At 49.4% G+C, this 26,946-nt stretch overlaps 1 protein-coding gene across 4 annotated transcripts in view; it reads right to left on the minus strand.

Moving 5' to 3' along the window:
• LOC144756332 (decapping and exoribonuclease protein-like) overlaps window positions 1–26,946 on the minus strand; it is a 123,329-nt gene that overhangs the window by 79,502 nt on the left and 16,881 nt on the right. Inside the window, exons 1-3 of one of the 4 annotated variants that reach the window (XM_078646051.1) lie at window positions 24,070–24,347; window positions 15,538–15,919; window positions 10,194–10,399 (exon numbers count right to left, since the gene is read on the minus strand). In XM_078646051.1, coding sequence (XP_078502177.1) covers window positions 10,194–10,399; window positions 15,538–15,902 — 571 coding nt within the window. In that variant the 5' untranslated portion in view covers window positions 15,903–15,919; window positions 24,070–24,347. Of the gene's footprint in view, window positions 1–10,193; window positions 10,400–15,537; window positions 15,920–23,879; window positions 24,348–26,946 lie in introns of those variants that run through there. The other 3 variants (XM_078646049.1, XM_078646052.1, XM_078646050.1) reach the window with 3 other exon arrangements.

Genomic DNA, 26,946 nt, shown 5'->3' on the forward strand with positions numbered 1-26,946 from the left:
TTGCCGAGGGTGCGAAGAAAATGGCGGCGGGGAGGTCGGAAGGCCCCGAACTTCAGCCCTGAGCCGAGTTGTCGCCGACTGGCGAGGGACCCTGGCGAGAGATCCTGCAAGCCGCTGACTGGGGCGCTAGGGTCGGCGGGACTGTGATCTGAGGCCGTGGTGCGCTGCCTTGGCTCGTCCGGAGCTTGGGGACCCTAGCTGGATACCGTCTTGGGACTTCTCCTCTTCCCCTCAGGCTCCCGTGGGGGCGGCCGAGTGGAGTGGGCGTCGCAGGCCGTGGCTCTTGTGCCTGTGAGTGTCGGTGGAGACATTGCACTGCCGGCGACCGGTGCTGCCCACGGGCGCTGACGGTAACCGAGCTCCTGGACTTGTGACGCAGCACCCTGGAATGGCGGCGACGAGTGGGTCGATGGCCGCGGGATGCACTGAGGGGGACTCGGCAACTTCCACCCAGCTGGGCGAGAGTCCCTCCTCGGAGCTCGATCGAGACCAACGGCTGAACCAGCGACTAGATGCCATACTTGATGCGATCGCCTCGACTAAGGACGTGTTGCACCAAGACATCGCCCAAGTGGCCGTGGGCCTGGGGCTGCTGCGCGCAGATCACGCGAAGCTAGCGGACAAAGTTAAGGACCATGACCAACTATTGCTGGACCTGAAACCGTCGGTGGTGGCCGCGGAACATAAGATCACTGATATGTTGGCCCGGTTGGACGCGTTGGAACGGAGGGCGGAGGATGCAGAAGGCCGCAATAGGCGGAACAACGTGCGGGTCGTCGGCCTTCCGGAACGGATTGAGGGGGAGGATGCAGTGGCCTATATGGAGAACTGGTTCCGCACTGTGGTGGCGCCGGAGGGGCTCACTCCTTTCTTTACGCTAGAGAGGGCCCACCGGGTACCTGCTCGCCCACCGGGGCTTGGTCGCCCCCCCCGCCCGATGGTGGTGAAACTCCTCCACTACAAAGACCGGGATCTTCTCATTCAGCGGGCCAGGATGTCGGGCCCCTATGACGTGGAGAATAGTAGGGTTACGATCTTCCCGGACTACACCCAAATGGTCCAGAAAAACCGGGCGTCGTTCCTGGCAGTGAAAAAGGAGCTCAGGGAGGAAAGCATTCAGTACTCCTTGCTCTACCCAGCTAAGTTGCGGATCATGTTGGATGGGTCTACGCACTTTTTTCAGACTCCGGACGAGGTTTGGCAATGGCTGGAGTTATACAGGGCGGGTACGGACAGATCGCATAAAAGCAGGCGAGATGAGCCCAAGCAGCCCCGGGTGAGACAATCGCAACGCATCCGATCCCGCAACAGGCGCCAACGGGAGAGGCGGGAGGCCCAAATGGCGGCGGAAAAGAGGGATGCACTCGCAGCGACGGCGGCCATTACAGGGTCGCAACAGAACAGTGAACGTGCGGACACTGACTCGGGAGGAGAAGGCGGCAGGTCGGGAGAGGAACTTTCAGAAGCGGACAGTTCGAAGGGGCCGGAGGTGACCCCACAGACCTCGGATGGTATCTTTTGCGGCTGACATTGGGTTGGATTGAGCTAGATCGGGACTTCATGGTGGGGTGGTATCCTGTTGATAGGGGGCCGGGACGCCGGGAGGGGGGGATCTGTGCTTCAAGAGGGATGGAGGCGCGGGGCGTGGGCTCCGCTCGCTGAGGTCGGCGGTGACTCACCCCCCTTGGGCCCTTAAGGCCGCCTGTGGTGGAGACCACAGGGTTATGAGTGTGAGAAGTTGTTTCAAGGTTTGGATGGGGGCGGACATTGGGTTCGTGTGCTCTGTCCTGGGGAGCGGGGTTTGGGAAGTTTTTCTGTTTTGGGTGTGTTTGGGGGGGGCAACTGCACTGGGGGGGTTATGAACGTTCGTTATTTGATTTGGACTGTACGAAGTTGGAATGGGGACATTACCTAATCTGAAATGCCTAACGTGGAATGTCCGGGGGCTGCGAACTATGGTGAAGCGTCATAAGGTCCATGCATATCTTGTACGCAGGGGGGTTCAGATTGCTATGCTTCAGGAGACTCATCTCACTAAGAAGGAATGTACTGCCTTGCAGAAAAGATGGCGGGGCCAGGTGTTTGGCACCACCTACTCAGCGTATGCCAGGGGGGTGCTGATCTGGGTGAGGGCGGGGATACCCTTTCAATTGCTGAATCAAGTAGTGGATCCGGATGGCCGGTTTGTGGCGGTGGAGGGGAGGTTATATGGCCGGGATGTGGTTTTCTGCTGTGTGTATGCGCCAAACACTGATCAAGCTCGATATCTTGATAGCCTCTCAGGGGCGTTAGCCTCCTTCCTGGCGGGCCCGATAGTGCTAGGGGGGGACTTTAACTCGATTACTGATGTGGCTCTGGATAGGTCCCATCCCCCTCTGGTGGACTCCCCGGTGCGCAGGCTGACCGCGCACAGGAAGGACTGGCAGGATAGGTGGGGGCTGCTGGATGTCTGGAGGGAGCGGCACAGGGAGACCAGGGATTACTCCTTTTACTCTGCGCTTCATGACCTGCATGTCAGGATTGACTCGGTGCTCTGTGGTGGATCCCTAGCTCCGTTGGTCTCCCATGCGGAGTACTTAGCTAGGACTATCTCAGATCATAATCCCCTATTGGTGCACATTCAGTGGCAGAGGGAGCGCTCAGTTATACCAACGTGGCGGCTTCGGCCGGAGACACTTGAGGATCCTGTCTTCCAAGACGTGGTTCGGCAAGGCATTGATAGCTATTTCGGAATGAATGCGGGCACGGCCACGAGTAGGTCCATTGAATGGGATGCAATGAAAGTGGTGGCGAGGGGAGTGTGTCTGGGCAGGTTCTCGAATGCTCGCACGGCTGTGTTGAATGACCTCGTGACAGCGGAAGGTAGGTTGAGGGACCTGGAGCGCCGCAGGCCGGCTAGACCGGACTTACAAGCCCAGCTATTAGAAGCGAAGGAGGTGGTTGCCACTGAGACGGAACGTTTGCGATGCTATGACTATAAGCAGTATATCGTCAGGGCGCATGCGGAAAGGGACAAGGTGGGTACCCTCTTGGCCAGACTGGCCAACCCGGAACTTAGGGGCTCCCCGATCCTCGGCATTCGCACTGCGCAGGGGGAGATGGTGTACAACCAGGCAGCGATATTGGAGTGCTTTAGGGGGTACTATGAGGAACTGTACCAGAGTCAGCTGGAGGTGGGGGTCCAGGACATTGTGGAATACTTGGGGGAGAGGCAGCTTCCGGTCCTTGCTGAGGAGGACTCGAGGGAACTGGGCGGCCCGGTAACGCTCACGGAAATACGGGCGGCCATAAAGCATATGGCCCGCAACAAAACGCCCGGGGTGGACGGATTACCGATTGAATTTTATCAGCTGTATGCGGATATTTTGACACCCAGATTGCTGACGGTGTATGCTGAAGCATTCGAGGCTGGGGCGCTGCCCGGATCCATGCGGGAGGCCTTGATTGTGCCGCTCCTGAAGCCAGGCCGGGACGCAGCGGACGTGCGGTCTTACCGCCCGCTGTCCATGCTGACGGTGGATTATAAGATTCTGAGCCGGATACTGGCCACCAGGCTGGCCCCGTATATGACGGGCCTGGTACATAGGGACCAGGCCGGGTTCATACCCACGAGGAGCACGGCGCTGAATGTTCGCCGACTGGTGGGGATAATGGACGCCATCTTGGACGGGGAGGGTGCCCCTGCGGTCCTGTCTGTAGACATCGAGAAGGCCTTTGATAGTTTGGAATGGCCGTTCCTGGACGGAGTTTTGGAGAGGTTTGGTATGGGCGAGGGGTTCCGCAGGTGGACAAGGGTCTTGTATGCATCGGCGACGGCGAGAGTACGTTTGGGCGGCCTGGTGTCTGCGGCGTACCCGGTGGGCAGGGGCACGCGGCAGGGGTGCTCTCTGTCTCCCCTGTTGTTTGCTCTGGCAATGGAACCTTTAGCGGTCCATGCGAGGTCGGGTGTCGTGTACTTGGGGATAGCCAGGGGCGAGCAGTGGCATTATATATCGCTTTATGCGGATGACTTGCTCCTGTACCTGGCTGACACCTCCCGGGCGTTGGCCGGTGCTATGGAGCTGCTGTCGGAGTTCGGCCGGCTGTCGGGCCTTAAGGTCAATTGGGCGAAGACTTGTGTGTTCCCGCTGCGAGCGGGTTCACCTGCTCCTGACGGAGACTTGGACGTGGTGTGGGAACCATCTTGTTTCACCTATCTGGGTGTTCGCATTTACCACGCTACCGCAGACCTATTGGAGGGCAACATTGGTCGTTGTGTCCGGGCACTGCGGGGCAGCTTGTCTTTCTGGTCGACCCTCCCGCTGACGGTTCTAGGCAGGATTGCCCTTCTGAAGATGGTGGCACTCCCCCGCTTTCTCTATTATTTCCGGACGCTGCCCATATGGATTCCCCAAGGGGTCTTCAGAGACCTGAGGTCGATGATTATTGGCTTTCTGTGGGGGCATGGCCGCCGTAGAGTGGCCCTGACCACGCTCCTCCGCCCGAAGATGGAAGGGGGTATGGCTGTGCCTGACTTTGAGCTGTATTACCTAGCGGCACAGCTGCAGGTTCTAACACAGAACGTGGCTAGGGTGTTCAGGGGTCCGGAGGAGGACCGGGATCGGGGGATGCAACGCCATGTGTTGTCCTATATTATCATGCAGCAGAGGCTTGAGTTGCGGGCCCTCACCGTGGAGGAAAGGACGCTCCGTTTGTGTTGGCAGAGGAGCCTTCGGAGAGCGAGGGCTTCGCGGCCTTATGCACCGGAGATTCCGATCGGCATGCTGACGGCCTTGCCGCACGGGGGTGATTGGTCCCCGTTGCTGGCTTGGGAAGAGATGGGATTGCAGGTGGTGGGCGACCTGTACATAGATGGGGCGTTGGCACCGTTTGAGGTGCTCCGGGACCAGTTTGGGCTGCCTGACGGGGGGTTCCTCCTACACGCGGCAGTGGTGGCTGCCGTACAGAAGCACTGGAAAGGGGGGCTCGTAGAACCAACGACGACTATGGCGTGCCAATATGTGGTGATGGCAGCTGGTACGGTTAAGGCTGTGACGTGCCTCCATAATAGGATGCTGCATGAGGGTCTGGAGCCGCTCCTGGGGCTCAAGTCTAAATGGGAGGAGAGTGTGGGCCGCCCCATACCGGATACGGCGTGGGGACACATCCTGCGGCGTACGTGGAAGGGCACGAGAAATGCGCGCTTTCAACAAGTGCATTTCTATGTGCTTCATAGGGCCTATTTAACCCCGGAGAAATTACAGCGGTACTTCCGGGTGCCGGATGCCCGATGCCCACGGTGTTCGTCTTTGGGTGCGGACATGGATCATTTGTTTTGGGGGTGCCCGCAATTGGGGACCTACTGGGCAGAGGTAGGGGAACTCCTGAATGAAGTGTCTGCCAGGGAGGTGGACTTTGATATGGCGGCGTGCCTGTTGCTCTGGTTCCCGCACACCAAACGCACCAAGGTGACGAGCAAATTTATTGACCTGGGTCTGATACTGGCGCAGAGGGAGATATCGTGGCACTGGAAGTCCAGGGGGGGGCCCTCGCTGCGTAGGTGGAGGAATGAATTGCTGCGGTGGTCTGCTTGCGAGAGTGTGCTCCGGATGAAACAGGCTGTTAAGTTGGGGAATGAGAGGGTTCTGGACGCGGCGCGTGCATGGGAGCAGGTGGTGCAGGCCTTGCGTGACTCTATGGTGGATGACGGGGATGGAGAGAACTGAGCCGGTGGACACCACGGGGCGCACACAGAAGAGCTAATTTCCGCGCTGTGGTAGATCCATCCAACTCGACAGGGCGAGGGGTACTCCCAGCAGTTGCCAGGGGGGGGGGCCTTGGGGGGGGACTGGTTTATGGGACTTGGGGTGGGACGGAAGCCATTAGGGGGTGGCTAGCCTGGGTGCCTAGGCTCTATTAGGGAGGTTGCGTGCTGGGGCAGTGGGGGAGGGCTGGGGGAGCGGCCAGGCGAGTTGGGGCGGGGGCGCTTAGGGGGAGCCCCGAAGCGCGGGATGTTACTGCATTAGTTTTGGGATGGCTGACGGAGATTTTGTTGTGGGGGGGGGGGTAAAAAGCAGATACGTACGATGGCTTTTCGACCATGGTCCCTGTGGGACTTGCACTGTGATTTTCTCCTATTGCTTGGATCAATGTGCCGCCCGGCCTCCGGGATGCGGGCTGAATGGCTGTGTACAGTTTGGATTTATTATTGGACAGTGGGGTGTCGCGGGGGCACGGGTTGATTGTTTGTATCCTGTGGTTTCTAACTCTGCAATAAAAATATGTTTAAAAAAAAAAAAATGAATAAATGGTGAAGGCGATGCTATGGACAAGCAGTGAACATCCGGGTCATTTGCCAGTGTGTTTTGCAATAGTCTTGTTCAAGTTGGCTGTTTCACAATTGTTTCCAGGTGACGAGCGTTGCAACAGCATTTCACTTCCTGAGTCAGTGTGAAAATATCCCCTTGGACTTCGTCTCTAGCGCAGAAGAAAGAACGAGCGCAAAGGGCAGGACTTGTCGCCTCTCCTTTCTCTTTGTCACATCTTCCCTACTGCTCAGTCAGGGTGTTGGAATACGTGGTGATGTCATGGAATGCTTGGGTGCCTGGTGATGTGCTGGGTGTCACTTGGTGTCAGCAGGCTGAGTAGCAGGGAGGCTGCTCCTGGTGGGGTTACCTTAAATCTTACTTACCATCTTATCTATCAATTTCATCTTCTGTAGCCGGAACAATAAACCACCTTCTTGTAACCCACTGCTGTGGCTACCTTTGGATTTCATTTACCTATGACAACTGGGTAAGTGTTAAAGTACTGGTGCAGAGTAGGAAAGGCCTGGCCATGACTAAGTTGCTCCTTTTCCTTGTCTCGTTGACCACAGTGAACTTTTAGATATAGAAATCGTGACTAATTTTTGCTGGCAGCATTAGGGCATAGCAAAGATAGTCCGCTCTCCTTATAAACAATTTACTTTAAAAACACCTATAATCCTTTTTGGATGCAATAGATTTAATTTTTCATATGAACCTCAAAGCACCCACGCTCTGCAGTTGTTATTCTGCCCCTGCTGTGCAGCAACGCTTGATTTATGACAAACAGTTCATGTATTTAGCCTCGCCATGTTCATTGGCATCTGCACAAAGGACTAGCAGAAGTGTGGTGTTGTTTCGTGGTCTTTGTTTCGTGTTATTATTGCCTTCAATCAAAAATGGTGAAAGACTCGGATCCATTCCACACTTTCCAGATAACCATAGACTCTGTAATAGTTCCTTTTCAATTCATTTGATTACATGACATTTCTGTGGATATCCAGAAAGTCTGGCCTGGAGCTATCCTGTAGGGGCTTCTTCGGGTACCTGTTGTGTATATCCACACAAAAAGTAGTCCCCTTCAGTGCCTGGGACTGCTGAAGCAATCTGTGTTTTTACATAAAATCTAGTAGCGGCCCCCTTCCCCCAAGCGCCTTGAGACCCTTCCGGGTGAGTAGCGCGCTATACAAGTGTTATGATTGATTGATTGATTGATAGAGATATCTTTTGGCATTTAGCCAATGCTTGTTTTGGTCTTTCTCCACTAAAACAGTGCCCAGATCCCTTGCAGTCAAATGACTTCTTCTTAGAGTGTGCCATGAATGGTATTGTGTTTCTACTGAAACATCAACTAACTGTGCAGGGTATTGGAAAGGCCGCCCTAGGTCTCTTTGCCTCAGGATGGAATGTAAATAAAATGTGCCAGGGAGAACACTTGCAGAAAAAGCTATTAAAATGGAGTCAGGGTATCTTTGCTATAAAGAATAATGCTAACGTGAACAGTTATACAGCAGGGGCAGAAAACTGACCTAAAACAGAACAAACATTAATAAAGGCAACAGGTCTGGCGATGTGTTTGACAAAGCTTTTGTGTGTTTGTTTGTTTTCTTTCTGTAAGACTACCACGGCCCATGATAGATGTTTGCAAGGCGGTTGTGTGTGGAACCGAAAAATGTGTCATGTTTAGTTGTTTGCAAATAATAACGACAAACACACACTCTCCTCCTCTTCTTTCTCTATCGTCTACATAAGATAATAATAACGCAGTATTTGTAAAGCGCCAACTAATCACCCCTAAGGGTCTAAAGGTGCAGGGGGCCGTCGGGAAGATTATTACCCAGGGTCAAATGTTGCTGGGCTGAGCTGCCGCCGGGGATCGAGCCCCGTGCTCTGGAGTCAGCCGCCCTGGCCGCTGCGCCACACCTCTCTTCCATACACACACAACTGCAGCCTCTTTATACATCTATACCATTCTCTCCCCTTCTATCTCTTTCACACACTATTTATGCTACTTTATCAACACTGCATTCATCACTTCATACACAACCTACCTATACCTATCAGTCTAAATATCTATTTAATTCAACGTCCACCCCATCTATTCACCATAACACATATTTACAATACACAAACGCACTACACATCCCACAAGTCCACACCCAACAATTTCAATTCAAACCACATCATTCTACTACAAACAACTAAACATACAAAAATAACAATAGCATTTACAACATCAATAGCTCAAACTTTAACTAATGCAAGGCCGATTGCATTGCAAATGCTTGTTCTCAGAGCAGAAGAGCAAGGTGGGTTACGTGTGTGAAGGTATGGGAAAGTGGTATATTGCCAGTTTAATGTCTGTACATCACACACCTATGAAAATTCCTAACCCTGCATCTGGTCTTATTTCTGAAGAAAAAAAACCAAGGTTAGTGTCCCCTTCGTACAAAAGCTATGTCGCAAAAGAAAACCGAGCATAGGAATATCCTACAGGCCTCAATCCCCCTTTCCTTTCCCTTTCCCTGTGCAAACAATGGAAGTGTATATGATTAATAAGAAGATGACTAATGGCCTGATTTATAGCCTGGCGGATCGGTTATATGTGTCAAAAGCGCTAGGATACCCCATTTGCCGTATTGCAAATGCCATTGGATATAATGCACCTGTAATATCACGTCCACCATATTACAAGTTCCATCGGATATAATGCACTTTTAATATTCTGTCCGCTGTATTGCAAGTGACATCGGATATAATGCACTTGTAATATCCCGTCCACCGTATTATAAGTTCCACTGGATATAATGCACCTGTAATATCGCACCCACCGTATTACAAGTGCCATCGAATAAAATGCACTTGTAATATCCTGTCCGCTGTACTGCAGGTGCCATCAGGTAAAATGTACTTGTAATATCCTGTCCGCTGTATTGCAAGTGCCATTGAATATATGGCACTTGCAATATCCTGTCCGCCGTTTTACAAGTGCCATTAGATATAATGCACTTGCAACATCCTGTCCACTGTATTACAAGTACCATCGGATATATTGCACTTGTAATATACTGTCCGCCATATTACTATGCCATTGGATACAATGCACTTGTAAAAATCCAATGGTCATGCATCTGGCCCTTGTAGTATGGCGGATGGTATATCTGTAATGTTTGTGATGGACTACCCCTTCTGCCAAACTCTAAATCAGGTGCCGAGTTCCCAGTATGGAAACAACTCAATGGTACTCACTGAAAAAATCTCAGACCTAGAAATGTTACAATAAGCACCACAGGGGCTCTGCAAATGATGCTGACTTATCAGCTATGCTATGAGGGTTGAGGCCTGCGACCAGATGAGCCCACCTCTCTTGAATTGACACCAGTCGTGCAAGCCTCGTCCTGTACACTAAACCCCAGGGCCAGCAGAACAGTGGCATAATCTGCTGAACACCTACACGACACTGTCCCACGCTATATCAACTGCAGCCGCCTCATCCCTAGAAAGGCATCATTCACCATATATTGCCATGGCAACTGGCCTCTCCGAAGGATGTATTTGTCAAGCTGAATGCTGTAGTTGATCACTACAAAGCTTTTAACACAGCCAGGGCTAGGGTTCAAAATAGGCCTGATGGAGCACAAGGGCATTAAGAAACTATCACACAGGGGTCTTGAGACGTGTCAAGCCCAAAGAAGCTTGGAAAGTGAATTTAGCCTCTGCTTTTGCGAGCAGGCCTATAGTATTTAATTTAAGCAATGAACATAGAAATTATTCAAATCAATGGGTCTGTCTCTAGTGTGACTGACACTTCTCTCAGATGTTCCAGCTTTTTAAAGATCCCAGCACAACAGGAGGCCTCTGCATAGGCCCACCCACCTCCCCGCTCCGCTTCAAGGCCTGCACTGGTACCTGAGGTCATGTACTGCTCGAACTTGTGCCCAGTATAGTTGATCCGATGTCCGGCCTCAGAGAGCTCTTCATCATCCATTACTTCCAAGAGGAAGTAAGTTCCACGGAACAGGGTGACTGCCAACTTCCAGCCATTCTGGACATGAGGCGTGATGAGAACCTTGGCTAAATGGCCCCGGCGAACAACAAAGTCAAAGTTTAGTGGTCTAGAAGTGAAGGAGAAAAAGAGATCAAGTGAGAGAATGACAGGTACCAGACTAGACTAGACAGCTGCAAAGAGTGTCAACCACCAATGGCTCTCAGATCACCCCACAAAACTGCAAATGTTGCAGAATATATTGCCTTTCCCAATAGATTATGGAGGAAATGGGGGTTGAGAGCTTAAAAACTGGGTGTCAAATTGCAACTTTAAAAAGAGCAGCAAAGATCATTTTCCTGACCCACTGTGTGTGAGAGACTGTGTATAAAAAGGCGATACACTTGGGCACAAAGGCATTACACTTAAGCACATGCACTCACACGATGCACAGAGGTGCTACACAATGAAATGTGCCACAAACAACAGTAGCAATGAACTTTTCAATGGAAATAGATTGTGAGCCGAAAGTGAAAAAGCGCTACATCATGTAGTGTGAAAACCCTAATGTTATGTTATGTTAAATTTAATTTCTATAGCGCACGGCTACTCGAGTGGAGTGTCCCGGCGCTTTATTTTTGGCAGCTCAGAGAAAAACATAACACATATAAAACATTCATGAACAATAAACAAAAAACACACTAAAGGGTAAAAAGCCAGGTTTTAAGGCCCTTCCTGAAAGAAAGAAGATTAGATGTACCGCGCAAGGCCAAAGGCAGAGTATTCCAGAGCTGTGGTGCCCTCAGTCTAAAGGAGCGCCCCCCGATACGGGCCTTCATTACTCGGGGAACCGCCGCCAAAAACAGAAATTCCCATCGCAAGGACCGGGCCGGGCGGTAGAAGACAAGCCTGCGCTGCAAGTACTTTGCTCCAGAGCCAAAAAGCGCTTTATGAGCCAGGGTCAGCGCTTTGAAAATTATCCGCTTCCGGATGGGCAGCCAATGAAGCGACTGCACCAAACCGGATACTCTGGCTCGCCTGTGGAGGCCAAAAATAGCACGTGCCGCCGAGTTCTGCACAACCTGCAGCCGCTGTATAAGATAGTCCGGAAGCCCCAGATAGAGGACGTTGGCATAGTCCAATCTGGAGCCAATTAAGGATTGCACGGTGATCTTTCTGTGCTCTTCTGTGAGCAGAGGCAAGAACTTCCGGAGCATTTTAAGAATGCCAAAGCAAGTACCCGTCAGACCTAGAATCTGAGATCTCAGCGTCAGACCATTGTCAATCTTGACTCCCAGATTTTTTGCCACCTGGGATGCCTGTACAGGAGGGAACATATCCACCGGCCACCATGCCTGCCAGTCAGGATCTAAGGAGCAGCCAAAGAACAGCACCTCCGATTTATTAGAATTACATTTAAGGCTGTTGTGCTAAAACCAATTGAAGACCATCCCGAGACAGCCCCGAATGCTCTCTCCGTCAAAAACCTGATCTTTTCTACACGTGAAAAGAAGCTGGGTATCATCAGCGTAGGAAACGATCTGGGCCCCAAAGGACTCCACCAGTGCCGCCAAAGGGGTCATGAAGATGTTAAAAAGAGTCGGGCTCAACACAGAACCCTGCGGAACTCCAACTCCCAATGGCGGCATCTCGGCGGAGCTCGGGGAGGCCCAGACCGTTTGTCGACGACCCTCAAGAAAGGATGTAAACCAGCTAAGCACCGTCCCCCTCAGACCGATGTTATAAAGTCTGGCGAGGAGACCCTCATGGGGGACGGTGTCGAAGGCCGCCGACAGATCAAGCATGACATGACATGACATATATGCAAATTGAGTATTAGGTGAAAAGATAGCAAAAACACTCATTGGATTCCACGCAAAACCAGATTGACCAAAGCTGCATGACCCACCTTTCATGGAATTCTGACAGCAACCAACAACAGGTGCAACAACAGGAAAAATAAAACTGTGATATTTACAGATGTAATATGTGTAGTTATCGGAAACTTTCATTTTTTACGTGATTTACACAAGGGACGTTGTCAGCACTTAGAGATTTGACCTGGAGAATGTACCTTAATCCAAACCTCAACTAAGACCCCAGTAGCTTGCTATTGTGCCACTCAAGAATAGAATCTAGCAAACAAGGCATATTTAGGTTGAGGGTGACCAATAACATCACTGGCGTAAGGGGCGTAGAAAACATGGAGTGGTCATCTGGTAACGCATCACTACAGATCACCACGCAAAGTCGTGTTTCATGATTTTTGGTATAATTGGACCTAGGTGTGATAAGGATAAACCAAGTGATGGAAACGGAGATAATGTGAGATGGATAAATACAACTCGAGCGTCTACATAGGATGGGCAAAGACAAAAAAAAAAATCGCTTGGAGCTGAAGCCCACTGCTGCTCAGTTAAGTGGGAGATTTCTCACTATTTCTTTAAAACCGTGCTTCTGAAAGAGTTTCTTTCCCTTTCTTGTGTTTCTTTCTTGATTTCTCAAATCCAGCTGTGTTGCATTTCTTTTTTTATAACACCGGCACATTCAAAGCATGATTACTAAACAATACATTATATACTGTGAAAGGCATATACTGTGTCCTAAGAAGAGACACGTCTGATGCACAGACAAAAAAGACAGTCAAATTCCTCAACTTATATTAAAAAAAACTTTTGGCTCAGCAAAGCAGCAGCTATCACCGATCAGACATAAAAGGCGCAGTTAAGAGAAAACAAAATGTGAGTATTTGTGCCAATGTGTGTGTAAAACAGTGGGTTATTAGCTGCAACGGATGAGGGCCATTCTCCAGTTTAAGTCCACAAACTTCAATTTATTGGGATCCAAGTACCCCATTGCAGCTCTAAGCACCCTTGGGAATTGAGGTAGTGCAGTCCAAGGCCGGCTCAGGGGAGGTGATGTGTGCACAGACACAATACACAGCAGCCAGGAAATGGCTTCATTCCCCACACACACACACACACTAACCTGAACCCTAAAACCCCAATACTCCCCCACATATCCTAGACACAATAAAATGGGGTGTAGGCCTACTGACTTTGTCAGTGTCACCTCCATGATGAAAGCAGAAACATGTCATAATAAACCAATGCCACTCCACTAAAACCATTATGGATTGTACCATCTGAAAATGCATACAATTAGAAAACATTTAAATGTCCTTTATTAATAAGGGTATTGATTCCATATTGGTGTTCTCATTGTCAATAAAGCATTTCACTTTTCAATCAACTCTGTCTCTGATTTTATTTTCCTCCTTTTACACATGCTGCAAAGGATCCCGAAGACCAACCAACAAGAGTTCCGGCCCTAGAACCATCAGACTAAAGCATCAGATCCAGGAGTGCTTGAAGGTGAAGAAGGTTCTCGGGGTGACACATCTGGTGACCTGGGAGACAAAGGGTGGTCTTCCTGATTCTTACTCGGAGCTTCGTTAGGACGTGCTGCCCTCCTGGCAGCCAACAGAACAGCTTTAGTAATGTCGGTAGTGGCCCGTCCATTCTGTGAATGTTTCTGAGGCGCCCCAGGGGCTTCTGGGGCATGCCTGCCCCCAAGGCTATGTTTATTTTTTGGTGGCCTTGAGCCACAACAAAAACGCTTTATATACCTGCAGCCTTAGTCACATCTTTTTTCATTCGTAATCCAGATGCCCATGATCTCTCTGGGGCAGGCTGGATGTAGCTTCCCCTTGGGCTCTCAAACCAGCTGGTTCCCTGCCTGGTCAGCAGAGCTCTCTAAGTGCCAGTGCAGGAGCCAGCAGCTGCCTCCTTCCTGCCGGTGTTTGCGCGGGCAGGTGGTGATGGCGGTACGCTCCCCACTCCTCCCAGACACAGGTACAAGTTCCTTGGCCCCCTTTGGCCCCTTGTGGGTTACCTGTATATTAACAGTAGTCAGGGGGTGCCCCTCTGATGAGTATACCTCTCTACAGGCCCTGTCCTCAGAATTTTCAGGGGAACCCTTCTTCTCCAAGGTGCTTCGGCGAGTCCATTCTTCTACTGTCCCTTAGTGGACGCAAGGGGTAATTTCACAGAGTACCACCCAGACTAAGTCCTGGTTGCGCCAGCATCCAAGACAAAGGTCTTCCTCAGGATACTTCAAAATCCATCTTCTCTCTCCTATGGAGAGGTTTTTAAGTGTGGGTGGAAAGTTTCAGAAGACAGGCACCTCTACATAATCCTGGGATGACACATCACTCCACCCCTGGGCCAACCCTCCTTGGGTCATTCCAAGGTGATAACTTGATGTGGCCTGTTGAAAGACCTCTCTGAGAGCCTGAAACCATGCACGAACGACTACCGCTGCTGGCTGGTCCATTCCCTCCAAAACTTTAGGTGAGATCTCCTGTAAGTGGCTCGGGAGCTCTGACCTTCTCCCCTTCGTCCCCCGTGGGATGAGACCAACCAGGCCTGGAGCAGTGTAAAAAGAAATTAGCATAATCATGTGTCATCCACACTCCTATGAACAGGACTACTTAGAAGCAAACATCCCCCACTCAAAGGGGAAGAGGGTTTTAGGGGCTTTGGTCCTCTGGCTGGCCAGTAGTGTTAACATGGCCTAGCAAGGGGAACAAAAGCCAGGAATCTAAATAGGAGTGGAGTCAAACAAGTATGAGAAATCTTCAAGTGCCAAAAAGAGTGCAGATATTGATTTTATTGTAATTGCATCTATATAGTGCGTACTACCACTGACGAGGCGTCCAAGCACATTTTTGGCAAGTAGCACGCTACTCCGGAAATAATTACATAAATGATATTAAAACTGACTTGGAATCCAAATTTACCAGAGTGTAGTGAGCCACCGAGTCTCTACACTTAACTACGGCAAATTTGTTCTCAGGAGTAGATTCTACTCATAATGTATAATACGGTAAAGCACACGTCCTTTTTAATGAAACACTACAGACTCACACTACAAACGCCCACTCACATTATAAGGTCTACTACACCAGGTCAGCCTCATCCCGAAAGTGTTCCTTCTGCTACATGCTACCTGTGTGCAGACACTGGGCTGAGCTGGGAGGTAGTCCTGTTCGCACCGCCCATACACGTTTTTAAATGCAGCCAACCATAAGCCTCTTACCCCAGCTGTGCAAAAGCAGACGGGGTTTTAAAAGTTGGATAATGCCGGCTAGCGCTCTCAATCCATTTTTAGCAAAGTTTACAGTGAGTGAGACTGTAGACCAAATGTAAAAAATCCAGGAGGATTAAAAGGATCTGAACACATTTCCATGCAGTATGCATACCTTACCTCGTGGATGGTGGTGCTCCCCAGCCAGGCGTGGCCTGTTGCTGCCACCCAACCTCCAGCCACCAGGCCAAGATGTGGTTTACAGCCCGCTCCTTCCTCTTGGAATTGGACTTGATGTACCTGTCTGGGTAACCCCACAGTAGGTCGAACTGGACATCGCTCATCCACTGAGCATCAGTCCGCAGGTAGCGTTTGTTTCTAGTGTTGTTGGGACAGATGCGCCCTGCGGTACGGGACACACAACCAATCTCCTCTGGTCTGTAGTTGCCAAAGTTGAAGGGGGCATCATAGAGCTGCTGCGCTGTTGGAAGGCTCAACCGCATCCCACCATAAGAGGTGCACCACTGTGCATCTGAAGCATACATGGCTTCAATTTAAACCCCTATGGAATAATACAAAATTAGCATCATTTACGCATTGCATAACGGAATGACGGCTAGACCCTACACATAGGTGTTAACATTGTACTAACCAATGACCCAAACCAATATGCGTTAATATTATATTTCAAAGTCCCTCACTTTATAAAAAGTCAAAATCATAATTGCAGAATCCACTGTGCAATGATTAATTTCTCGTTCTTACTTTGTAAATGGTGCATTGATTTAACTTTCTCTCAACGGATATTTGGAGACCTTTGGTTTTTTGTGGAACTCACTACGGGCGTACAAGGTCAGAAACATGGAATATTGAGTGCTCAATTCAATTCAAAATGTTGGCCAGGCAGCCATAAAAGATGCATATGAGAAAAGGATTACCAACATTTCACTGATAGAAATTCGTTAAAATCCCATTCATTAAAAATCCATTACAAAATATATTAAGTTCAAACATAACAAAGACTGATGATTTGAAGTATTGCATCCTAGCCTACATTATACCAATAGCTTCCTTAACTTTATGTGTGCTGGATAAATCTGATAACAGAATAACATATTTATTCCAAAGAAAGTTGTAAAAAGAAAAAATAATGAAATGCTGATCTGTAACCACTAAAATTAAAAGTGCATAATACAAGTAACCACAATTATTCCCTAGGCAATTTATAGAAATAGAAAAACATAATAAAATGAACTGTAGATTGTGCATAATGATTATTGTGGAGACATGGAGAGAGCTCCTTCCGCAGCCCCATGTTTAGGAAAGTGACTAGTCACTAGTGCATGACCTAAATTCAGTCTAAAAGGAGTTAACAGAAATATGTGCTGAATATCAACAGCTGAGCTGAGAGCGGGGCTGTCCATTTCGGCATATAGACATGGCCGCAGGAAGGAAGAGGAGTGGTGGCAATACTTGCTTCAAGAGCGCATGACAGTTTGGCCGCGAAAGGCCGGCCAAAAACTCATAGACCCTTAGTGAGCACCTAACTAAGGCGCTCACACCAATCACGGTGCTGCTCTCATCATGCTGGTTAATACCAGCATGAAAGAAGCGTCTGGATTTGCATAGGGGACCTTGTGGTATGCCAGGAATCAAGGTCAAGGAGCAGAGGCCAGAAGAGCACTACCGCTGGAGAACGCAGGTAAGAATTATTTTTGGTAATTAATTTCCCCCACCCTGCCCCTCCCTCACTGCTATCCCCCGCACAGCCACCACTGACCCTAAAGAATGTGGAAGAAGAAATTAAATCCATAGAAGATTTAACTTTTTCTTCGATAATCACCCACACAACACTAGGAAGTATATTGAAAAGCCACACCCACAAACGAGGTCCTACAAGATCTCCCAACAAGATGAGAAAGTAGGGGACAAGCAGAAGCCACTATATATTTAGGGTGGTTTTACACTGCACGAACCTTGCCAAAGAACATAAAATCTTTTCACAAGAGATACAGATTGCAAAGCATATTTTTCTTTTTTGGCACAGTGAAATTTGACAGGAATCACAGAATGCTGATCATAGGTTTATTCGAACCAAGGTCCCAATGATATATGGTCAGCAGCTGTAGCTGCTAGACCTCATTATCTAGAGTGAAAGTTCGGATTGTTATGGGTTCATGACCTCGAGCTGATCCAGAGTTAGGCCTCTGGCTTGAGCTTTCAGTGACTTGCCCACCTCTGCTCTCACCTGTTCCAATTACTTATTCGTATTCTTAAGCAATAGCCATGCAAACCAATACAAAGAACAAATCAAGAGGGCCATTATAACTTGGGTGGCCACTAAGCCCCAACATAATGTGGCAGCTCACTTACCCTACCAAACAGATTTAGATTTCGAAGAAGTATGAGGTTTACACCAGTGGAGCATTTTGATGTGATGGCCCATCCTCCAGAGAACCATGAAGTCATAGCGCCCTTGGCCATGTCCTTTTCCACTGCACTAGATTTCTCTACCCAGGACAACCATAAAAGGCATGGATGTCCAGTAGGGAAATCACACGATGGCCCTGAAGCGCAGGGAAAAACCTCCCTCCATGGCATGACAATTGTTACTTTGTTTCCCAAAAGTAAAGTCCTGCTTTAGGGTTGTTTTTGGAAAACAAAAAAATGAGCGCTGAGCTGGCACAACTAAACAGCCCAGAAATAAGAGGGAGAGAGATGCAGACATTCTATCGGCTTCCGAAGTTAACATTCTCATGATCAAAGGGGAATGAATAACTTGCGTTAGTATTCCAGAGTCTCAAGAGAATTGTATCGGAGTCCCTCATCCACACATTCACAGCATGCCACATATGTTTATGCAAACAAACAAGCCCTCTAGCCATAAAACACATCAGCCTTCAATGCAACCACTGCACTGGCAGTAGCAGTGAAAGCTTCACAGATCCCCACCTTCCTGGGAGAAACCTCGAAATCTATAAATTTCACGGCAGCTTGCCAGCAAAATGACCCTCTCTTAGTGATGATCAGTGAGATGGAAACTGCCCATTTTGTGCTGAAAGAACAAACTTTTATTTAAATAGATGGAGAAATACTTCTAATAAATGTTGAAGAAAAAATGTCAACTCTACCCAATGGAAGTGCTTCCAATACTGCCATGTTCACGCCTATTGAACCTGACTGACAACAGTAAGCCAATCAAGGCCACAGTAAACGAATATATTTTAAGACACATTCAAGTAACTCTGTTTATGTTGAGCGACTACTAGAAGTAACTTATTTGTAACCATGGTTTTAGCTTAATCAAACAAAGCTGGCATTTACTGGTGTCAAAGGGAATTTTTAATAGTTGTATTGGCCATTAGAAGAAAAGTGGACGAGATATCTGAGTTGGGTAATGGGGAAGAACCACAGAGGGAGAAAACGAATGGAATATAATGGACCTCCTCCTACTTTAGCCAGAGTGGGGCCAGAAGTCAGTATGAGGGGCAGAGGATGTAGTGTGTTAAGATTACGCCAGGTCTGCTGATCATGGAGTTTCCAGTTCAAGGCCGAGATGCAACAACTTCTGGGGAACGTAGTCTTGATTTACTTAAAATGACCAAACGAACATACACACCTGCAAGTGATGGTGGAAAAGCCCAGGACTAAGAGTCCGTGTTGATCCTGGCTGAATAAGTAACGCCTGATGGAGGGTATAAGTAGGCCTCTTGTGTCTCCTATAATGTTTCTAACGAGCACGAAAGGAAAAGCTATTTTTGTTTTTAGGTTTATGTTGAACAAATAAAAATAAAAATAAAAGAAAGGGTTCTCAAAAGAATTGCTTGCATATGTGAAACAACTGATACACAGTAGGCAACATGTTCATGTCTTAAGCAAGTGATTAGTGGTGTATAGGGTTTTTATACCCAGACTCATGCCCGGAGAGTGCACCTTTACAGACTCATCATATAACCATTGTGTGCGCCTCGTAGGAGCCTCCATATACACATTCACATTTAGATGGGTGCACGTAATACATTCTCTCACAATGACACTTATAAAGTCATCTAAATGCGAGTGCACTGAATGTAATTCATATTCACTCCTTTTGATAGGTGTGCGTCTGTTGACCTTCTGACATAAGTGCACTCAACGTCCCTATTTGCAGACACTCACTTTCATAGAAATGCACCGTTGCTCTTCTTGTACTCATCTAAGCATAGGTGCAATCAATTTTAAACAAAGCAAAGGTGCACCACCCAGAGAATCTGACAGCAAAAGCAAACCAATTGTCCATGACCAAAAAGAATAAAGAAGTCTTCGGTGTTTCTTTTCCCTTTATTATTATTCCAGGAGAAACAGCATTCAACACAACGGACAGCCGACACGTTTGATCCATTTACAGGACTTCTTCAGGGCATAATAGTAAGGTGGGATCAGGCCCATCCAGGTATATTCAATAGAGCGTATAATTTCTTACTGGTTGTCGTTCCCCGTCGAGGGCAATATTGCGTGCAAAGTAGTGATCCTGTGTTCTTTTAATAAAAAGTGGAATTGATCTTCAGGGCCTCCTCCATATATAAAGGGGTCGTTCCCCAACGTAAACGGTATAAAATTGTAAGTTGTTGTCCTGAGTATATATCTCAATGTTGATTAATAGTAGCAAGCAATGAAACATCCAATTTAGTAGGTGTCTTGATCTGCCAGCCTCAGGACGAATATGGCAATAGAGAAGCGGCGAGAAGTATCTTTTCTCGGACAGTTCTTTTAATATCCCGTCATCTCCCTATAACAACGACTGCTTATCGTATAGGTGTTGAAAAAGGAAACGGGTTTTAGTGGGCAGGAAGTAGTGGCGCTCTAGCAATATTAACGTTCAATCAATAATAAGTACAATGTATTAGAATGGTGCTGTCAGGGAGGGGAGACCCTTAAAACCCCTCAATCCGTGTGGAGCAAGCCACACAAACACAAATTAGCAACAGTCATGCGCACTCAAAGTAGCAACACACAGTGTGTGAGTAAATGTTCTGAAGACGAAGAAACCATCCGACGTTGCAGTATATTCCGGAGTATAAGTTCTCCCTTTTAATTGGTCATCAGGTATAGGTTACACACAGCCAGCCTGGTTTCTTCGTCTTCAGAACATTTACTCACACATTGTGTGTTGCTACTTTGAGTGTGCAGGACTATTGCTAGCTTATCGCATATGTGCCTAGTGTAAAGGGAGCCATATTTCACCTTTTAAGTACCGAATCAGAAATGGTCCCGTAGCTCTCTTGGGAGGATTTCTTTTTAAGTGTGATATGAGCCCAATATTGAGGGTATTGTGGGGCACCTAAACTTTATTAAGTACGAAAAGGGCGTCCCCATACAAAAATTGCTTATCCGATATTAATCCCCAAAGTTTCTCAAGATCAGCCAGAATGCGGGCATGGTGATACGGACGTCACTGCGGGACGAGACAGCAAAAGCGGCAATCACTTCGTACTGGCATAAAAAAAAAAAATCCACTCTCCTGCCCATCTTGAAATTGATGTACTCGTTCTGATGAACGTCCACTGAATACCCATCCCGCACTCACCTTGCCATGGGTGGGCTCATTTCATACTCACTTTGATACAAGTGCACTGTATATCCCCAGTTCTCTTCTCAACATGAGTGTACTCACATTTATACGAGTACACTGAAAGCCATTCACATACACTATGGGTGCAGTGACAGAAACTCAAATTATGAGCGCTCTCAGTGTCCTTTCTCACATACAGTAACATAGATGTAAGTGCAGTGAACGCTCTCCGTTCAGTCCTGCCAAGCGTCACGCAACAGGTGTGACACCCACGCATTTCAGTGCAGTGATCCGCATCACCGCACTGAAATGCATTGTCACGCATTTTGCCACCAGTGCCAGGTGCACCACCAGCGGCACCTGTGCCCGGGCTCTGACTGCTGCTCGAGACTTGCTGCTGTCTGCCTGAGCCCGAGTTCGCAAATAGTTAACTGCTCTCAGCCTCTGTGGAGTGGCTGAGAGCGCTACAAAGTATCTGCACTCTGCCCAGGCTCAGCTTCCTGCGTGCTGCCCTGGAAACTGAATTTGGCGCCGGTGGCTCGGGGTTTACTCACACACTGCAGGGGGAGGGAGGGGCTGCCCTCTCTCAGCAGACGTGATACTGCTGTCAATCACCGGCCGTGAGGGGAGGCATAGACATACTCCCAGGCACGAAGAAAGCAGGTTATAGGTGAATTTGTGAGCCCTGAAGGGGGAGCGCAAGATAACAAAGCACTCATGGCTCGGGGAGACCAAACCCACAGAGGAGCTGAGCTAGTTAACTTGATGCTGTATTTGTAATCTCCCCTGGCTGTTATTTAGGGGGAGACCAAACCTACTGGGAAGATCAGATTGTTAGAACACTGACGTCACGTCCTGACTTGGAGGAAGTGGGCAGAAGGGCTGAGGAATCTGAGTGCAGGCAGGAGCGGAGTCAACTAATTGCCAGCCCAATTTATTTATTATTTATTTATGCATTTTTATATAGCGCCAAGTTTAAGTTAATAACTCAGCACAGTTGTTGAATGTGCCCGCCGCCAACTGGGCCCGCCAATTACCGCCGTTCGTGTTATGAGTCAGGTCAGTGTTTATTTTAGATTGTTGTCACCCCTGCGTTCTGCTTCTTGGGTGTCTCCCCTCTGTGGAGCCTTGGGAGAGCGGGTCTCTAGCAGCTTGTTGACTGTTTTATTTCTTGCTAAAGGAATTCACCCTGTTTCTCAACAATGGCAGGCGTCTCTTCCTCAAAAGCAGAGGAAATTAAAAATCAGAAGCAGCACATGAAGGTTGATCCTTCACGTAATCAATACAGAAACCCTCAGTCAGATCAGCTAGCACAGTAAACTCCCTCCCATAGGGAACACATATTTATTAGAGGGACGGCCTTGTTCAATAGCGTAGGCTGTATCCGTTTTATTCACGGCGTCCAATTAAATGGCACAGATTAATTTCAATTTATCAGGGCGGCTTCCTAAAATGCAGGGAATTTTGACCATTTAAACTAATGGAAACGTGCAGTGATGAACATAATTGGACTGCTCACCTACTAGTATATGTAACGTGTGGATCATATCAATCACGGTGCCTTCCCCCTAAATTACAGCTGTGCCATTTAATTGGGCACACCTAAATGCATGTCTCCCACTTTCAGCTTTCCAATGCAACCCCGCTTACAGCCCATGTCGCTGGCAGCAGTTGTGAGTCTACGAGTCACTCAGATGATTATAATTAAATTATGAAGGTCTTTGTAATCTGTTTTAACTATTGTGTGCAATCTTGGCTAGAGCCTGATGAATGGAAGTCGTTCACTTTTCTTACGCTTTGCAGCAGTGTAACTTGATTTTGCGTTGCTCATATAGGGGTCATTTCTGATATTTATGTTTCCCTCGTCTTCATTCCTTGATTTTGCTCGCTAGACAGTGTCACTCATATTCGTTGAAATGTCACTCATAATTACTCTAAAATTATGAAAATGTCACACATGGCAATCTCAAACTTTGGCAGCTATGTCCGTTACTAACTGATATGAGTACATTTGCACACAAGCTTGACTTGGGTAAGGAGAAGAGATTCCCAAGTCTCTACGTGAGAAGCTCATGCAGTCCAAGTTTTGCATTATGTTACTAGTACTAGCATTAAAACTACAGGAAAAAAGAACACCTGGACTGAATGTGTCACTCAGACATGATCCTTGGAGTGCACTCAATTCTCTTTTTTATGTACACTTGCCTATGGATATATATACAATGCTCCACGTATATGCCGGCACTAATTTTAATGCATACTGCTCTCTCAAACAGAGCCACTCCCTTCACACGGGCACTTAAATACAGCTCAAACTAAGCGCTTTCTCTGAAACGACAAACCCAATGCACCCTCTAGCACACTCACCTAGTGCAGAGCCAATGCACCCTCTCGCACTCACGAAGTGCACACCCAATGCACCCTCTTGCACACTCACCTAGTGCAGAGCCAATGCACCCGCTCGCACTCACAAAGTGCACACCCAATGCACCCTCTTGCACACTCACCTAGTGCAGAGGAAATGCACCCTCTCGCACTCACGAAGTGCACACCCAATGCACCCTCACTTAGTGCAGAGCCAATGCACCCTCTTGTAAACTCACATAGTGCATACCCAATGCATCCTCTCCCACATACTCACGTAATTCACACCCAATGCAACCCCTCACACTCACCTAGTGCACACCCAACGCACCATATTGCACACTCACTTAGTGCAGAGCCAATGCACCCTCTCATACACTCATAGTGCACACCCAATGCATCCTCTCACACATACTCCCCCTCGCACACTCACCTGGTGCACACCCAACGCACCCTCAGAAACTCACCTACTGCACACCCAACGCACCTCGCATATTCACCTGTGAACATCAAATGCACCCTCTCCCACACTCACCTACTGCACACCACTGCATCCTCTCGCACACTCACCTAGTGCAAGCCAATGCATCCCCTCGCACACACTCACCTAGTGCAGTCCGATCCTCCTTACTTTCAGCATTGACACCTCTCACGTGTGGGGGCGGGGTGGCTGCAGCAGCTGAGTTCAGTATACCTCAATGATTTTTCGGGCATGGGGGTTCTTAATCCTTCCAAGAAACGATGACCATTGTCCTTTCTCTTGAATGAACAACGCCGCTCTACCTCACTAGAATTACCTCGAGTCGAGGAGGCTCTACGAAGGGCTTCGAAGCGCTCAGGGCATCAGTTCTATGCTAGATTCGCGTCGAGGACCTCGCGCAGGAATTTAAAAAGAGATGGTCGGCTGTGAGTGTCCCTCCTTGCAGCAGAGCTCTCCTCTGGCCCGCACTGGCACTGCCAGGCCCTGCCCAGGGCGGGACTTCAGGTGTACGCCCCTCCCCACTCCGCCGTGCTCGGTTTCTTTCCTCTGCTTTGGTTTCACTGGCCACCTGCAGGCAGCATTGTAGAATCGAAACCGAACCCAGCGGAAATGACGATCTCGGACCGGAAGCGTGGAACCGGATGTCTCCACTGCTTCCGGGGAAATCCGGACACTGACGGCAGAGGCAGCACGATACGTGACTCGTGAGGTATTATGGCACGGCCTGGGTACCTAGCAGTTATTATGGGGCCAAATCTCAGATTTGTGTGAGATTCCCGGCAAAACTCTCCCTGCCCTTAGCCGCACTTGTCCGGATGTCTTGTGAGCACAGTAAGAGACGGGCTGCAATGTTCTGCGGGACATTGGGGCAATAACGTACCTCTGCAGCGGGCCGTGGGGCTTCAAAAGGCCCAACAACGCTGGGAGCACTTCTCAAGGAAGCGCAGCTGGAACCAGGCACCTTAATACTAAAGTCAGACGCTCATCAGAGCAAAAAATATATAGCATGATCAGTCACTTCACAAGCTGGAATGAGATAAACTAAGTTTTGTAATGTTTGGGGAATATATGCATTGCGTGCAGGCCCGGCTCCAGGAATTTTTATTTGGGTAGGCCAAGGGTGCATTTGGGTGCGCCACTGCAGGCCCGATTTGTCGCTTATATGTCTAGCCAGGCCTGCTTATGGGCCATCCTTTATCTCTTAGTCTTACAAGGTCCAGTAAAATGAACTCTTTTCCAAATCTCTTTCTAAATGTTATAACTCTCAAAAAGTGTTTTAGTCCATGTAATGTCCCTTTGATGGGAAGAGGAGGTTTCTGAGGTGGGAGTATCAGGCAAGTGACACTACTCAATCAATCAATCAATCAATCATAGACATTTATAGAGCGCTCTACTTACCCGGAGGGTCTCAAGGCGCTTAGGGGGAGGGGGGTGCTGCTACTGCCCGAACAGCCAGGTCTTGAGCTTCTTCCTGAAGGCGAGGTGGTCTTGGGTCAGGCGCAGGTCGGTCGGGAGGGAGTTCCAGGTCTTGGCGGCCAGGTAGGAGAAGGACCTTCCTCCTGTTGTCGTTCTTCGGATGCGGGGGACGGCGGCGAGGGCGTGACTGGCTGATCGGAGGTGTCGTTTGGGATCGTAGAAGTTGATGCGGGTGTTGAGGTAGCTCGGGCCTTGATCGTGGAGGGCTTTGTGTGCGTGGGTGAGGAGACGGAAGGTGATTCTCTTGTTGACCGGGAGCCAGTGCAGGTCTCTTAGGTGTCCGGAGATGTGGCTGTGTCGTGGGACGTCGAGGATGAGTCTGGCTGAGGCGTTCTGGATCCGTTGGAGTCTCTTCTGGAGCTTGGCGGTGGTTCCGGCGTAGAGGGCGTTGCCGTAGTCCAGTCGGCTGGTGACGAGTGCCTGGGTGACAGTCTTCCTGGTCTCGGTGGGGATCCACCGGAAGATCTTCCGTAGCATGCGCAGGATGTTGAAGCACGACGAGGAGACGGCGTTGACTTGCCTGGTCATGGAGAGGGAGGAGTCCAGGATGAAGCCCAGGTTGCGTGCGTGGTCTGTCGGTTTGGGTGCGGTTCCCAGGGCGGGGGGCCACCAGGAGTCGTCCCAGGCGGAGGGCGGGGATCCCAGGATGAGGACTTCCGTCTTGTCCGAGTTCAGCTTCAGGCGGCTGGTCGACATCCACTCGGCTACCTCTTTCATTCCTTCGTGAAGGTTGGCTCTGGCGGTGGCGGGGTCGTTGGTCAGGGAGAGGATCAGCTGGGTGTCGTCGGCGTAGGAGATGATGTTCAGGTTGTGTTGGCGTGCGATGGCCGCGAGGGGGCTCATGTAGACGTTGAAGAGGGTTGGGCTCAGCGAGGATCCTTGGGGTACGCCGCAGATGACTTCGGTGGCCTTTGATTTGTGCGGTGGTAGGCGGACTCTCTGGGTCCTTCCGTCGAGGAAGGAGATGATCCATTCCAGTGCCTTCTCCTGGATTCCGACGTTGTAGAGGCGCTGCACTAGGGTGCGGTGGCAGACGGTGTCAAAGGCCGCGGAGAGGTCTAGGAGGATGAGGGCCGCTGTTTCTCCGTTGTCCATCAGGGTTCGGATGTCATCGGTGGCAGCGATGAGGGCGGTCTCGGTGCTGTGATTGGCTCGGAAGCCAGACTGTGAGGGGTCGAGGGATCCGTTCGTCTCGAGGAATGCGGCCAGTTGCTTGTTGACGGTCTTCTCGATGACTTTGGCCGGAAACGGGAGCAGCGAGATGGGGCGGTAATTCTTGAGTTCGGTGGGGTCCGCTGTTGGTTTCTTGAGTAGGGCGCTGAGTTCGGCGTGTTTCCAGCTCTCCGGGAAGGTGGTGGTGGTGAAGGAGGTGTTGATGATGTCCCGTAGGTGGGGTGCGATGACAGCGTCGGCTTTGTTGAAGACGTGGTGAGGGCAGGGGTCGGTCGGTGATCCGGAGTGGATGGAGTTCATCATGCGGACGGTGTCTTCGGTGCTGATCGGGGTCCAGGCGCGGAGGGTGGTGGTGGGGGGTGTTGGTTCGGTCGTGTCGGACGTGGCGTTCGTCGGTTGGGTGTTGAAGCTGTTGTGTATGTCCGCGATCTTGTTGTGGAAGTAGGAGGCGAGGGAGTTGCAGAGTTCTTGCGATGGGGTGATGTCGTTGTTTCCGGCGTTGGGATTGGAGAGCTCTTTCACGATGTTGAAGAGTTCCTTGCTG

This window comes from Lissotriton helveticus, chromosome 5_1 (genome assembly GCF_964261635.1).
Source record: "Lissotriton helveticus chromosome 5_1, aLisHel1.1, whole genome shotgun sequence".
NCBI classification, from domain to species: Eukaryota; Metazoa; Chordata; class Amphibia; order Caudata; family Salamandridae; genus Lissotriton; species Lissotriton helveticus.